Source organism: Dermacentor albipictus, chromosome 2, assembly GCF_038994185.2.
Source record: "Dermacentor albipictus isolate Rhodes 1998 colony chromosome 2, USDA_Dalb.pri_finalv2, whole genome shotgun sequence".
Lineage (NCBI taxonomy): Eukaryota > Metazoa > Arthropoda > Arachnida > Ixodida > Ixodidae > Dermacentor > Dermacentor albipictus.
In genome coordinates this window covers 188,624,405-188,640,952 of record NC_091822.1, presented here as the reverse complement: position 1 = coordinate 188,640,952, position 16,548 = coordinate 188,624,405, and the positions used below count along the sequence as shown (strand labels likewise).

At 45.5% G+C, this 16,548-nt stretch overlaps 1 protein-coding gene across 1 annotated transcript; it reads right to left on the bottom strand.

Moving 5' to 3' along the window:
• Window positions 1-259: 259 nt before the first annotated feature.
• On the bottom strand, window positions 260-16,297 carry LOC135919193 (diamine acetyltransferase 1-like). Its single transcript, XM_065452903.1, has 3 exons — window positions 16,008-16,297; window positions 3,893-4,153; window positions 260-532 (listed from the first exon to the last, which is right to left on the bottom strand). Exons 1-3 carry the CDS (start codon window positions 16,236-16,238, stop codon window positions 401-403), a joined length of 624 nt encoding a protein of 207 aa, XP_065308975.1. The 5' UTR covers window positions 16,239-16,297; the 3' UTR covers window positions 260-400.
• Between the last annotated feature and the right edge of the window lie 251 nt (window positions 16,298-16,548).

Sequence of the window (16,548 nt, the reverse complement as noted above, 5' to 3'; positions counted from 1 at the left end):
TTCATTAGAACCCACCTCCCTCTCCGAACAAAAAAAAAAGACGAAATGTGCATAAACCCTCTATAAACATGCACCGACAAAACGTTACCTGTGAAACACTCTGTATAACGCGCGGGCAGCCACGCCAAGTCTTGGCGTAGCCGTGTTCCTTGCACCGGGATTACTGTCCCCAGAAAAGCCACAGTAAATGTTATGTCGAAAAGAAAGTGATATAGTACATAGGAAAACTACACAGGGACATAGCCACACGTAATAGTGCTCGGCTACTAAGCTTCGTTTTAATTTCGCATTCCAGCTTCTCCGATCGGTTGCACGCACTTAAACCCACAGGTTCGAAAAGCGCGAGATCAGCGGGGCGTCCCCAGCTCCAGAAGACGGGCCAGGACCCTTAGCTGGCTTTCTACTTCTCCTCCAGAGGTGGGAAGCGGCTGTCCCGGTCGAAGAAGAAGAGGCGCACCTCTCCCGCCTCGCTCTTATCCAATGCGCCGTGTTTCAAGTAGAGTCTCTGAGCTCCCATGTTGTCCTTGTGCACCTGCGTTCCAGCGATGTCGCGCTTATTTTTGGACAACCTATACGAAGAGCAAGCTTTGAGAGAAAGCTCCAGCTCGTGACCAACTGCGTGATTTTAATATTCAAATACATGTGAAACGGCGAAATTGCTCGCTCGGGACGAGTGCTGGACCGCTTCGAACGAAATGTGTTGCATTCGAGAGAGAAAGTTCAGTTCTAGCACGTGTTGATGGCAGAATCTTGATTTAGAGGATGGCAACTTTTACACACACAAAATGCAAAAAGATCGGGAAGTTCTTATAAAGAAATGATGGCCGAAGTTTACAAATCCGTGACTCTGCACGAGAAACTGACATTGCAGTTGTGTAGATTACATTCGTTAGATCATCTGAGGCGTGCAGATGTGATGAATGAGTTTACAGCGTACGTGGATTTATTATTATGATTACGAGGGCTTCGCAGAAGTCGCAACCAACCAACGGGACTTAAGTGCGAGCACTGTAAAATACATCAACATTGCCCGCTTGGGGACGAGTTACAACAAATGATTGAGGGCCTTAACAGAGAGAGCGTATCAATAGGGTTGAATATTATTATGCAGAAGACAAAGATAATGATCAACAGCCCGGCAAGGGAACAAAAGTAAAGGATCGTTAGTTAGCGTCCAGAGTCTATGAAGGAGTACGTTAATAGCTAGGTCAATTACTCACAAGGCACCCTGATTATGAGAAGGAAATTTACAAAAGAATAAAAATGGGTTGGAGTGCATACGGCAGACACTGTCAGATCCTTACTCGAAGCTTACCACTATCATTGAAAAGAAAGGTTTACAATCAGTGCATTTTACCGGTGATAACGTATGGGGCAGAAACCTGGAGACTGACAAAGAAGCTCGAGCACAAGTTAAGGGCCACGCAAAGAGCGATGGAACGAAGAATGCTAGGCACAACATTAAGAGACAGAAAGAGAGCGGTTTGGATCAGAGACTGAACGGGGATAACCGATATTCTAATTGACATTAAGAGGAAGAAATGGAGCTGGGAAGGTCATGTAATGCGTAGGTTAGATAACCGGTGGACCAATAGGGTTACAGAATGGGTGCCAAGACAAGGGAACGCTGTCGAGGCCGACAGAAGACTAGGTGGGGTGATGAAGTTAAGTTCGCAGGCGCAAGTTGAAATTGGTTGGTGCAGGACAGAGGTAATTGGAGATCGCAGGGAGAGGCCTTCGTCCTGCAGTGAACATAATATAGGCTGATAATGATGATTGTCCGCTTTAAATATCTTAGGTGTAAGCAACATACAGAATCGCGATATCGCTATTAATAACTGAGAGACAGAGCACTCAGTACTTAAGTTGAAGTTGACGGGTCTTCTTTCTTTCTCAATTCTTGTGAAAAAAAACTTACAGCCTAGGTAAAAAGACTGGTTCTTACACGGTCCCTAGATTTTAACTTTTTCTTTTCAATGCAACAAACCTGATTTCATTCTGTACAGCAGTTGTCAAAGAAGACATTTCTCCATTCCCACGTATTTATACGGAAGCTCTAGAGGGGAAACTCCCTCCTCACTCGGGAGACCCAAACTCGGATTTTCGTATTCAAATACATGCGAAACGCCGAAATGCTCTCGTTAACAAGACTGGACCCAATTCGAACAATATTTTTTGCGTTTGAGCGAATAAGCTGAATTCTATCGGCTTTTGCAAGTATAATGTTGATCTATGGCCTGGATGTTCTTACCTAAGATTGCCGAAAATCGGTTTATGGTGTGGTTTTATTTATTGCAATCGTCGGAAATCAATAAACTTAAAAAAAGAAAGATTCGAGCACTGAGTTAACAGTTCCCTAACTTTGAACCACGAGATAATCAGACAATCACAATTCTACGTATAGAGGTCTGTTAGATCATCGCCAGGAGACAAATATGACATTACAGCTTGTGTGAAGTATTTACATTGTTTACATGACTCCTGCAAGACTGCTGTTCAGAAATTATTGCTATATTACTGTGCATTCTGGGCGGGGTAAAATATACCGGATTTCCCTGCTTTGGATGCCCCATTAAATAGATTTGACAGACTTGTGATATCATTTTATTGCCGAGTAAGAATGACCAACGAGGCTAGTCTCCTTTTCTTTTTTATTTCTTGATATATTAAATTTTTTGTTAGGAAAGACGAAACATTGTTTTCTTTTCAATATACCAATGCTTTATTAAAATAGATTAATTTGATTCCGAAGAAAATGATTTATCCATTCTTATGCATTTAGATAGGAATTCCCATAGTATAAAGCTTCCTGTCATGAGTGAAACGCACGGGATCAGCGCGGTAGTAAGTGAGGATAAATTGTTGACGTTGCTTCTTAAAGTGGGCTTAAACGAAGAGCACAACGTAAATAGGCTATACGGAAGCACAAGTGCAGGTCGGAGCGAAGGACAAAGTGCGTTTTCGATACGCGCATAAAAGTGTGTCAGCGCGTCATCATTCAATTTGTCATCTGTGCGTAGAAGGTGATTTCATCGAGAGTAAGTAGGGATGATATAGTTCGTGTAGGCGAGGGTGCCGTTTTGCCTCTTACTCTCCTTTCTTCTTTTTACAGCTCCATAAATATGACAACGCATGGAAAAATAAACAGTTGCCAGTCGCACTTTGACCTGTACTCTGTGATTAATGTGAGGGAAAAGAACAAGGGAAACCGATGGGGCTCGATTTTCTTTTGGTTACAACCATATGAAACAGACAGACAATGAAACGAGGGAAAGCATAGGGGAAATTACCGCTTATTTGTAATTAAAATGCAGAAGTGATGCAGAAAATGGAAATGAAAGCCCGGTGAACAAAAAGACAATTTCTCGCAGGTGGGACCCGAGCGCGCTTGCTGTGGATTAAGCATGTGGTACTTTAATTCCCCTTATGCCACCACAGCGCCACCTTCCCATCGACTTCCATGAGTATTTGTGCGTGTGTTAGCGAGCGCCGATAATTTCCATAGCGGCGGCTGTGGCAGATCCTTTCAACCGCAGGCGTCACGTAGTTAGTGATCTTAGAAGCAGGAAACCGGCAAATGTTTGTTGTCGCTTCTGTTGTGTTGCTAGTGCTGCTGTTTTGGATACAAGGTGCTTCGGAAAGAAACACGCGTGTAGAGCCATTCGATTCGCCGTACGACTAGTCGTGCAGCCCGTAATTACTTGTTGCGAAGCCTCCTATAATTCCAATTGCGTCCGAATCGACTGATTTCGTGCCGACAAGCATGCACCATGCGCGTCTTGTCGCTAAACTGAGCTCGATAATGTTGTCGCTGTAAGCCACGTTCAGTCAATCAGGGCAGCGAAGGTGTCGAGAGGCAGCCCTCGATGTTCGGAATGCGGCCGAGACTCGCCTTGAACTGGACGACCCGGCAGGTGTCCCGCAGCGCCTGCTCGCAGGCGGCGCGCAGCAGGGCGACGCCCAGCCCGCGTCCGCGACACTCCTCCGACACGAACAGGTCCTCGATGTAGAGGATGCGGCCGCCCAGCGCCGCCGAGTAGCGGTAGTGGAAGGTGACCATGCCGGCGGGTGCCTCTTCGGCCTCCACCATCGCCTTGCCGGTGTCCTGGCGCCGGATGGTGGCGAGGAAGGCCCACAGCTCGCGAGGCTCACTCTGCGAAGGCGGTGTATACACCGCAGCATCCGTACAGATTCCTTGCACATACGTCCGTTTCTAACGCTGACTCATAAGTGATCGTTGTCGGCGTTCCCTGCTGGCATATGTATTTTTGAACATAGGTTTTGTTTTCTTTTGATTGACCGATCTACCGACCTACCGACCGAACAAGGTGACAGTTGTTTGAGGAATCAACTGTTTATGTGTGCTTGCCTTCCTAAATTGATGTGCCCAATCGTTGAAACATTTGCGATGAAAGCCCTCTCTTCTATGTTTTTTGCACATCGTTCCTGTAATTCTCAAACGGACGACGCCATCAGTTGCAGTGCCCTACGACTACCTGCGCTTTCCGTGCCTCTGTGTGGCTTCGCCACATTCTCCTAGAGTGCAGCCCCGAGGGTTGGTATAGACAACCACAGTGCCGCAAGGGGGCATGGTGTCGCCATGGTTGTGGTCAGTCCAATTTCGAACACTGAACAAATAACAAATATATTCACTAGAATCAATGAAGAACTTGGCAAATGGTCAAATAAAGAGTAGGAATATAGTGAGCTTATAAGTGTAATAACGACAGAAATACGGAGAGAAATAACATGTTCGTTGGAAAGGAAAAAGAAACCGAAAAGCTGGTGGGACAGGGAGATTCGAGAAGCGATTGCTGAACGACAGAAAGCATCCCGAGAGCACAGGTAGGTAAAGAAGGCGCAGTTGCCGCAGGATGATATAGCCAGTATGTTGGAAATATACCGGGACAAAAAGTATATGGTTCAAATACTGGTGCAAGCAAAGATAAAAGGTGAAAGGGAACGTCGGTTATCAGAAATGCGTGAGAAAAAGAAGGCCACACCTAAAATATTATGTAACCACATAAAATTATTAAGCAGGAAGTCAACAACAATACAACAACATATCCTAGACAAAGATGGAAACAGACTGGAAGGAAAAGTGGCAATAAATTACATCTGAAAAATAACAGCCAAATCTTTCCAAAGCAATCACGAGGTTGTATTCGAGGAAAAAAAGAGCATGAAGGAGACCCAGGTGGAAAAGGAGCTGGTGCTGACAAATTTCAACTGGAAGAAAACCGAAGAGAAAATTCCTAAGCGCACATCCACAGGGCTAGACGAGGTTCCCATTAGGTTGACTAATGAACTGGAACCAAAAATTAAGGAAGCTCTGCTGAAAGCAGTGGGAAAAGCTTTAAAAGATAGACGGATCTCAGACAGTTGGCGACAAAGTAGAATGAATTTACTTTATGAAGATAAGGGAAAGAAAGAAAGAATTCACTCATATAGACCCTTGACCATTACATCGGTAATATACAGGCTAGCAATGCAGACAATCAAATTAAAGCTGCAAGCATGGACACAGAATAATAGCGTTTTGGGAGAACTTCAGAATGGCTTCAGAATAGGCAAGCGTTTAGATGACAACTTATTTGTTCTTACTCAGTATACTGAATTATTAAAAGTAGAAAGCAGACCGTTATATGTGGCCTTTTTAGACATTACAGGAGCCTATGACAGCGCAACAAAGAACGTCAAGCGGAAAGTCAGAGAGGCTGATATACTCTCATGGCTGACGGCAATGGAAAAGAAACCTGCCATGAGTAAATACTTAAGAGGAAGAAACGAAATCAGGAAAGAAGCAATTTATGATAACTCAAAGGGAAACTCATTACCTTTCGAATCGAGATCAGGATGCCTTAGAGCACGCACCTTTAAAGCGAGATATAAGAAGGAAGAAGAAGCATGTGCTTGCTGCAGTAAAGCTAGGGAAACAATGCAGAATGTTTTATTAGAATGTGAAAACGTCTGCCCAGTGGTCGATTTAGGCACCACTGGAATCCTATAAGCCATAGGGTTCAGCGAGAGCAGTGGAAAAGTAAACGCGTCCGCAATAGGGATTGGTAAGAGGCGATTGGAGGATTGGTGGAAGAAAAGTAGGGAAAAGACAAAAACGGAGGCGTACAAAAGCACAGTTCGCAATAGGGGACCGGAAAATTTGGTTGTGAGACTTCATTGTGTTTTTTTTTTCTTGTTGAACCTAGGTAGGACATTAGGCGGTACAACAGCAAAAGCTTGGTAGTGCAACCCACCACCCCGTTCCAAAGAGGACGCTCATAACATCCATCCATCCATCCATCCATCCATCCATCCATCCATCCATCCATCTGGACGCCACCTTCCGCAAAGAATTTACAACGGCCGAGAGTACAGACAGCGTCCTCCTGCGTTTCGCTTCGCTGTCGAAGCACGATTTTTTGCGCGTGCCGGACAGCGTGCGCGAACTTAACGGCCATGGCCTGCCACAAGCGCTTCGTGTCAAAAGGACAACTACACCATTTGATCTGGACCAAGCTCAAACAATTATTTTCACCATCGAAACGCCGCGAAAGCACAGCTAGCCTTACATCGTTACCTGAACGGCGCGGCGTAGGCTATAAAACAAAAGTGCTTGTGCGAAGGAAATGCTTTTCTTGTGTGTCAAGACTTCTTTTTTTTTTCTGCCTGCAACACGATTCAATTGCATCTAAGGCAAAATATGTTTTCACACAGTAATTTTTGACCTAACTAATTATATCTAGAAGTGAGGTCGAACAGCGCGAATAAGACAAGGACACGAGGAAAGAAATGCCACAGACAAGCGCTGACACGCGTATTTGTTTTCTCGTGTGCTTCTCTTATTCGCGCTGAGAGAGAGAGAGAGAGAATAAACATTTTTATTTGGTGAATGCAGCTTTGCAGAGGCGTCCTCATTCGAGAATGCCTTGAGCTCGGGCCGCGTCCTGGGCCCTCGCAATCAGCCGTTGCTGATCCTCGAGTTCGGAGCTTGCCAAGGCTCTCTCCCAAAGCTCGTTAGTGCTGTTCGACCCCAGTTCTAAATATGAACCAACTAGCCCTCATCAAGATCTTATTAAATACTTGTTATCGTCAAGTCCGATTTTTTTTCTTTTTATTCGGGTAATGGAATTATTGCAGTTGTGGCTTAAATGAAGGCGAGCCTGGACACTTACGATAATATTTTGCTTCGAAATAAAATTCGAGTCATCAGAAGGTTATGTTTACTCTCAGGAGTCTGCAGCGACTTTTCGCATAATTATGGATCTCGTGTTCGCCCCTGTCGAACTCCTCACTTTCGGAGCCGGAAGGCTGTGAGTTAATTATTCTCACTCTTTATACGGCGTTTGTTTTCCGATATGTACGCAAAATTAACAGATCGCTCACACTATTTTTCTCTGTTTCTCTGCGTCTGATAAATATTCATAAAGCTAGCGTTTTTCTTCCAGTGAAGAGAAGTGTGAAAAGTATTAGGTTATTTTAAATTGCGAGTTTAAACATCCAGAAGCTGAAAAGTTGACTACGAGGTACACCGTAGTGGAGGCCTCTGTATTTATTTTACATGATGTGGTGCTTTTAACTGCACATCCCTGCAAAGCGCGGTACACGAGCATTCTGTGCATTAAACCTCTCGTAATGCGGCCGCCGTGGACGGAATTGAAACTCATGGCCTCGTGCAAAGCAGCAGAATGCTACGTAGCGGCCGAGCGGATTGAGCAAGCAGAGTTAATTTGAAATCTAAGCAATCAGTTCGAAAGCGAGTCTATTGAAACTACTTGGTTTCGGTTAACCTTTTCTTTTCTGCAACATTTATTGCTCGTTTTGTAACCATCCAAACAGTATATTTCTTCTTCCGGTTATCACGAAGAATTAGGCCCCTGGAATTCACTGCTTGCACGTGAGTGCTCTTGTTTATTTCGTAGTCGTACTACTCCATGAAATAATCAGCTACACCTCCCCGCTGTCCCCTCTATACCCTCGCTCCGTGACTGACACAGACTCGTTTTTTACAAAATTTCGACTTCTGCCATCATTCTCTACACGCCCACTTAGCAATTTCACGGCTGCAAGTTTCCATCAAGCATTCGTGGAAGTTGTTGCCTCGACCAAGACAAGTGCCGTTGTCGAAAGGCTGGCTCGACAGGCAACTCTTCTCCAACCATTGTTGATCTTTTCACGTGAATTGAATGAACGGTTGAGAGAAAAACGCGCAAACGATAAGTACAGAGACGGTAAAATTGCAAGGTGGTCGCAAGCAGGAAAAATGGCTGGAAATGGAAACGCAGCTGAATGACGAAGCTATTATCGTGTACGCCTTGACCAAAACGCATCTTCGAGATTTGGAGCAGCCGCCTGTTATCGACAGCGTTGTATGGGAGAGGCGCAACTGAATGACCGGGCAAGGAAAGGTGGAGGCGTAGGCATGCTAATTAGCCGAGGTATGAAGTGACAAAGGGTAAAAGAGACATGTAAGGAACATTTATGGATCAGCAGCACACGGAAAATAAAAGCGAGCCGAACACCTCTCTCGCAGCACCGGCGACTGCGGCCTGTCGTGTCGTTATAAGCCGTCAAACTCTTCGGCCGCACCGAGTTTGAAGACGATTCCGAGGATCCCGTTCGTGCGTGGCCGGATTTGTAAACTTTGCACCGTCGCTCTCGAGGCACGCTTCGCCGCAAACGCGTTCGTACAGGGGGGATCTTGCCGCTGTTTCTGTTCGTCTTCGCAGCGCGGACTGAACGGAAGAGGGGCCCAAGAGCCACATCGCCAGATTGTATGTTTAGCGACGCCCGCTCCGAGCAAGACAACACCGCGCACGAAACGTTCCGCTAAGACTAGTACTTTAGCGACCACATAGCGAATTAATTTTTAGAGCCCGCGCATTCGTTCCATTATTACTTAGGATGTTGGTAAAGCTGCAGCCGACAATCCTGCGGCTACATCGGGTACATAAGCTCGAGCTGCTGGTTACCGGAGCATTCATTACCATTTACGCCCAGCCAAGCCGGCGGAAAAAGGGGGGAGGGGGGTATTCGGGCATGCATGACAGCCCCCTCCGTCAACTGGCACCTGGCCACCCGAGCCCCCCCACCCCTCCCCCCGGTACTACGCCACTGAGCAGGCGTCAAGGAATCATCGAGAAGTTGGGATTGCACAAAGAAGAGATGCTCCTTAGATCGAACAAATGCCGAGAAACGAAAAGGGGGAGTGAGTTCATGCAAGAGAAAACTAAATGCATAAGTGAACGTTGGGTATACATGTGTACATAACATTCGCAAAAGAGACAAAGGCGCACCAAAAGCGCAGAAGTAATGTAGCGGAAACGTACTTCGCTACGCGTTTAACTGCGACTTCTGTAATTTACATGCTAATAACTACTGATGTACACCGCAGTATAACTTTCTACGGCACCTTTCTAAGGCAACACCGCATTCACTAGAGGTGCTTTTGTCCGTCTTTGAGCCATCGAACTCATGGATGAGTGGCAGCGTCTTAGTCTCACACTCTGGAGACCCTGGTTCGATTGCCACCCAGCCCATCTTACAAGTTTTTTTTATGAATTGCCTTCAGGGATTTCTCGCTCACGGCCAACGCCGCCGACAGCGGCTTTACTGCGACACGAGCTCCTTAACGCGATCGCGTTAAAATTATTTTGCAAGCATGTAAGAACACTCGGAGCTCCCAGTAAAGATTCGCAAACGGCTATAAGAGATGAAGCCGGAAACACACTCAAAGGGAGACGATGCGCTGCTGTGTATCACAGACGTTATTAGGGATAACTTCGGCACGAAGGAAAGCGTGGTTAAGACTCAAACAGATCCAGCAGCAACAGAGAAGCCTGAGATATCAATATTTAGCACAGAAAGCATATACTCGAAAAGAAAAACAGAAGAAAATGCTCCTAATATACCACGGCTGCAAGACCCTATGAACTCCCTATACAGTTAATCAAGATCCTCTGACCAAAGAGCAAGGCACTGCTAATTCCATAGAAAAAGCGACTAGAACGAAGAAAATTCCAATTGGATGGCGTGAAAGCAAGATGATCGAACCTCATCTACAAAAGAAAAGGTGATAGGACGAGCTCGCGCAGGCCAGTTACGGTAACGTCGGTCATGATAGCATGGCAGTGCAAGTAATAAAAAACAACTGTCGAAGTGTATTGGGAAAAATGTTGTACTGGGGGGGGGGGGGGGGGGGGGACTACAGAATAGTTTCAGACAAGGCAGACGCTTACAGGATAATATTTTTGTACTAAATCAGAGCATAAAGATTTCAGAAGCTCAGAATAGATCTTTATGGACAGCATGTCTAGATATTGAAGGACCCTATGACAGCGTATACAGGGAACTGTTATGGGATATTCTCGAGCACGAAGGCATAGATGACAATTTTGCGGAGCTACTGAGATATACAGAAATATGTACAGATGGACGAGTACAAATTATTTCGGTGGTCGAAAATGTAATGAAGTGGTGGAAATTAACCAAGGACTGAAGCAAGCATGTCTTCTGTTTCCATTGTTGTTCCCGCTTTAGGCTAAAGGCATAGAAACCCGACTGTAAAACAGTGAATTCAAGTTTGAATTATCCTACATGCGCAATAGACAAATGGAGCAACAGGTCGTCCCCTGATTGATGCATGCGGACGACACAGTGCTGCTAGCGGACAATGCAAGAAACTTGCAGACACTTGCGAATATCTGTGGCAACGCAGCGACAAATCTAGGCCTCAAGTTTAACGCAGAGAAAACGGGAATGATGATCTTCAATGAAGAGACGAGTAATTCATCAACATCATCATCAGCCTATGTTATACCCACTGCAGGACGAAGGCCTCTCCCTGCCATCTCCAATTACTCCTGTCCTCCAGCGCCAACCAATTTCAACTTCCGCCTGCGAATTTCTTTATTTCTTCACCCCAACTAGTCTTCTGTCGTCCGCCACTGCGCTCCCCTTCTCTTGGAACCCATTCTGTAACCCTAATGGTACAACGGTTATCTAACCTACGCATTACATGAACTGCCCAACTCTATTTATTTTTCTTAATGTCAAATATAATATCGGCTATCCCCGTTTGCTCTCCGATCCACGCCGCTCTCTTCCTGTCTCTTAACGTTACGCCTAACACTCTTCATTCCATCACTCCTTGCGCAGTCCTTAACTTGTTCTGGTGCTTCTTTGTCAATATGCAAGTTTCTGCCCCACATGTTAGCACTGGTAGAATGCACTGAGTGCGCACCTTTCTTTTCAATGATATTGGTAAGCTTCCAGTCAGGATCTGACAGTGTCTGCCGTATGCACTCCAACCCATTTTTATTCTTCTGTAAATTTCCTTCTTATGGTTAGGGTCCCCTGTGAGTAATTGACCTGGGTAAACGGACTCTAGGAGCTATAGAGGCATATAGAGAGGCCGATTTCACTCGGCGGATTTCTCAATTACCTGAATGATGACATAGATGTGATCCATAGTACAGTATCCCTTCCTGAAGCCAGCCTGTTACTATGGTTTACTGAAGTTCTGTATTGCTCTTATTCTATTGGAAATGATCTTGGTGAATACGTTATATAACGCTGGAAGTAATCTAATGGACCTTTAATTTTTCAATTCTTTAACGTCTCCCTTTTTGTGGATTAGTATAATGTTGCCATTCTTCCAGTTCTCTGGGACCCTGGAAGTCGATAGACACTAAGTATCGAGAGCCAGCAGTTTTTCGAGCATTGTGTTTCCTCCATCTCTGATTAAATCGACTGTTATTCCATCTTCTACCGATTTTCCCCGTTTCATGTCTTGCAAGGTCCTTCTAACTTCGTCGCTATATATAGGAAGAGCCTTTGTAACTTGTTCATTACTACTTCGAATGGAGGTATCGTGGCTGCTCTAGGCACTGTACAGGTCAGTATGAAATTCTTGCGCTGATTTTACTATATATTCAATATTGCTGATATTACCTTGCTTATCTTCCAGCCCATACATCTTGGTTTGTCCTATGTCAAGTTTTCTTTTCACTGAGTTCATGCTGCGTCCATTTTTTACTGTTTCCTCAGTCTTTCTGACATTATAATTTCAAATAACCTTTATTTTCTCCTTCTTGATAAGTTTTGACAATTTCGCGAATTCTATCTGATCTCTTGAGTTTGACACTTTCATTCTTTGCCGTTTTTGTATTAGGTCATTTGTTGCTAGGGAGAGCTTACCTACTGGTTGCCTTGGTGCCTTACCTCCCACTTCAACTGCTGCTCCTTAAGCTAGCCTAGTTACGGTTTCATTCATTACCTCTATGTCATCTTCATCTCTCTGTTCTAATGCTGCATATTTGTTTGCAAGTACTAGCCTGAATTGGTCGGCTTTCAACCTTACTGCGTTTAGGTTGACCCGTTTCTTCCTGACCGATTTTACTCTTTCTCTATTCAAATTGAAGTGAATCCTAGACCTATCGTCACTGAATTTCACGCTACTTAACACTTCTACATCCTGCGGTACGCTGGGATGTGCAGAAAGTATGAAATCTATTTCATTTCTTGTTTCGCCATTAGGGCTTTTCCAGGTCCACTTTCTGTTGCTACGCTTCCTGAAAAAGGTGTTCATTATTCGAATCTTATTCCATTCTGCGAATTCTATTAGCATCTCTCCTCTAGCGTTCCTAGAATCAATGCCGTAGTCGCTAATTGCTTGTTCACCAGCCTGCTTTCCCCCCCCACTTTTGCATTGAAGTCACCAATTACTACAGTATACTGCGTTTGCACTTTTCTCATCGCTAATTCAACATCTTCATAAAACTGATCTACTTCATCATTATCGTGACTGGATGTTGGAGCGTATAGGCTTGTGCTACATTTAATCTATACCTTAAGTTACTTTGATTACGATTACAGCTACCCTCTCATTAATGCTGTAGAATTCGTCAATGTTGCCCGCTAAGTCCTTATGGGTTAGGAATCCTACCCCGTATTCCTTCATATCTGGCAGACCTCTATAGCAGAAGACAGGTCCATCATTCAGCAAGGTATAAGCCTCACCAGTTCTTCTAATCTTACTAAGTCTGATTAAAGGTTGACAGGGTCAGTTTCCATTGGCGGCCTATCAGGGTCCAGAGATTCTTAGCACCCTCTGCTGCGTTACACGTCTGACCACCGCCTTGGTCAGGTGCGCCGGAGCTGGTGGGGACTGAGGGACATTGGTTGATCGAATGAGTCATTGGGGAGGGAGTGGACGAATACTGCACTAGGGAGGCCCATTCCTAATCTGTTGAGGGAGCGTCTTTTGTTGAGGCTCAGTGGGTCTTCCTGATTTGATTCTACCTGGATTAGTATAGCCCCGCTGGCTGTCGGCATCTTTTGCCGGTGTCAGGCGTCGCTTTAAGCCTGGAGATGTAGTGTACTGGAGGAGGCGAATTGGAGCTTACCGCCTTCAGATAAGAAAAAAATTAAAAAAGACTCGTCACTTGAGGATTCGAACTTCTGACTATGGCAACCGAGATAGTTCAGTCAGATAATCCTGTAGGCGGCGAGGCCACATTATCGCGGAGAAGTCCAGCCCAGAGGATTTTACATATCTAAAAGCTCCCTTGATTTATCCGCGATTGGCCGGTCTAATGCACAATAAAGAACTACTCGGTGCCATTTCAAAAGCAAGTCATACCCATAATCAAGCAATCTAAATTCCTCGGCGTATGCCGAAACGAAGGAAAGACTTACTCATGCACGCACCAAGACCACCTGAAAATAAAGGTCAAGCGGATGCAATAATAATGAAACATAAAGCCCTTAGGGGCCACAATAAGTACGACATGGTGCGTGGAATCTAGAAAGGAGTAATGGTGCAAGAGCCAACGTTCGCTAATGTCATTCTGTGCTTCAAATCAGATATATTGTTGGGTTTGGAAGTTAACCAAAGATCGGTGGACCGGTTGGCTTTGGGAGCCCACCGTAAAACTGCAAATGAGACAGTACAGGTGACAAGAGTTGGACATCTTTTTGAAGTCAGAGAAGCGCAGAGCAAAATTAGTTATGAAGAAAGACTCAGTAACATGAACCAAATAAATGGGCGGCTAAAGTGTACAAATATCTCTACCTGAAAGGCGTGGACACCGAGTGGAGGAAGGGGTCAAGAAAGCTTGCAACCAAATGAAGGGTAACTGAAAATGTAAATAGACAAGCAGGAGTCGTCAAAAAGAAAGTAAGAGCGAGACTGAATTCGATGCAAGGAATGGAAACAAGAAACACCATAAGGATTTACAAGATTGAGGAGAAAGAAATTTGAAGAGAAAAATCTGTACGATAGAACAAAGGGCACTGCCTTGATATTTGAGGCCCGAGCTAGCTGCCTAAGGAGAAAAACATACCGGAGCAAATATTCGCAACAAGGTGGAGCATGTGTATGCTGCAGCAAAAATCCTGAGACCACTCAGCACATCCTCATGAAAAGCGAAGGGATTCTCCCAGTGAGACCTGTGGTAACCTACACCTTCCAGACGTGCTTGGATTTAAAGTGGACGGAAGCAGAAGCCACGAAGCAGTCGATATAAGCAAGAGGCGCTTACAGTATTGGTTGGAAAAAGCAGGGAAGTAATTGATACGACCAGATCCTTCACAGGCATAGGTAGCGATACAAGGTAAACGGAGAAATTTTGAAAAAAAGAACAAGATCATAGAGATCGGTACAAAAACGCTAGAATGAAAATCATGTGCAATGTACCTGACTAAATCAAGCAGGCTAGGTCACTAGTTGTCCCCGCCTCGATTCAAAGTGGATGCCAATGACTCATCATCATCATCGTCGTCGTCATCGTCATCGTCATCATCATCATCATCATTATCGTCGTCATCGTCGTTGTCGTCATCGTCAAACTTGGCGTGGGCTTGTCTATACAGAGATGGGCGGCGGTATACGGTACGAGCCGCGGCTGCTACACCCTGCATGTTATTCACAATTGTTATATCGTCACGGGGATTCCCCATCCCCCTGAAGCGAATTAATAGCGGCCATTGTTGAGCGAAACGACAATGGAACATATGAAACCTCGGTTAGAAACCTCGCGCGCTGTTTTATGGTCTTTTGGGTTTATTTCAGATATTAATATACTATCAGCGACGGCCGTGTTTTGCGATACTCTTCAACCAAATGGTTTCCCTCTTACGCCATCTTGAATGCGCACGTGTCTATCCACTTCTGCTCTAAGCTATCCCCGTCTTGTGAGACAGACCCCCGCTCGGAACTCTCGCTCAACATTAAAGAGCGGAGCTCTAGCACGATACCCTTCGACTAAAGAAGGCGCTGTGTTTATCGGTGACTCCTGGGACGAGGAGCTGGTCGAAGCATAAGAAACACTCGCACTTCGTATATTGCAGACACTTATCCATCCTAATTTCTTGCTATGTTAACCTTACTTTGTTTGGCTTTGCTATGTTGCCAATAATATGTTAATTACTATATTGTTAATTAATGATAGGGGGTAACACTGATTGTTTTGTAACTCCGGGACTGCCTCCCCTACTAATGCTATAAGAACAAATGAAAAAAAAATAGAATGAGGAGCCCGCATTCACTCTAGTGCGTTCGCGTGGATGCCGAAAGCATCTGTTCACGAAAGTTTGGTCACGAAGTTTGATTTGATTTGAGTCGAGGGCGTCGTTGTGGCGGGCCGTGGCAATCGCATTCCGATGTGAGCAGAATGCGAAAACGCTCGTGTACCGCGTATTGGGCGCACGTAAAAAAAATTGAGGTGGTAAAAATTAATTAAGAATCCTCCACTATTTGGCGTCACTCATAGCCAACTGTGTATGCAGTTTCGGAGGGTGAAACCACTCCTTCATTTTATTACTATTAATAGCATGGACAGCTTCGACAGCCCTCTACAAAAAGTCCGTGCTCGCTGCCACCAATGTTCGCATGGGTTCTATTGAAGCACAACGACCTTATCAAATGGGATGCCATCCGTTTTGTAGGGACTGCACAGATGAAGCGCCGAGGGTAGGTACGTTCTGCAATCGATTGCGCGGCTACGTACCTTGAACATGGCGTGCTCGAGCTGCTGCAGGTTGATGTGCACGGCGTCGGGCGTGTTGTGGAAGTGCGCCAGGGCGTGCACGAAGCGCATTATGGTGGGACAGTCCTGAGGCTCGGCCCGGCGCACGGCCGACTCCTCGCGGTAGGTGCTGGGGCCCTCGGCTGGCGCCTTGGCGGCACCGCCGGCTCCTTCGGCACCGCCGCCCCCGGAGCTGCCGCCGCCACCTTCCATGCCACCGCCGGCCTGCGCTTGCTCTTCTTCCTTCTTCCCTTCGCACGCTCACACCCGCAACTGTTACATTTCGGGTGCGCATGATAGATGTAGATGGAGAGCCTAGGTCTCGGTGGCACATCATCTTTCGTAGTGCGCATCATCTTTCATAATTCTTTTTTTGCCCCCCTTCTTCTTTTTACTGTGCAGAGTAGCGGGCCAGAGCGTATACCAGCTCAGGCGAACATCTCTGCTTTTCCTATAATGGATTCCGTCGTATCTTATTTGTTGCGCAGGCAAACATCATCGCCCGACTGCGCACAACCTTATT

Excerpts from the sequence above, each read along its gene's own strand:
- LOC135919193 (XM_065452903.1), bottom strand. The coding sequence starts at position 16,238 with ATGGAAGGTGGCGGCGGCAGCTCCGGGGGCGGCGGTGCCGAAGGAGCC. Across the intron at positions 4,154-16,007 it reads TCGAGCACGCCATGTTCAAG|AGTGAGCCTCGCGAGCTGTG; the intron begins GTACGTAGCCGC and ends CCGCCTTCGCAG. Across the intron at positions 533-3,892 it reads GCCGGGTCGTCCAGTTCAAG|GTGCACAAGGACAACATGGG; the intron begins GCGAGTCTCGGC and ends GCTGGAACGCAG.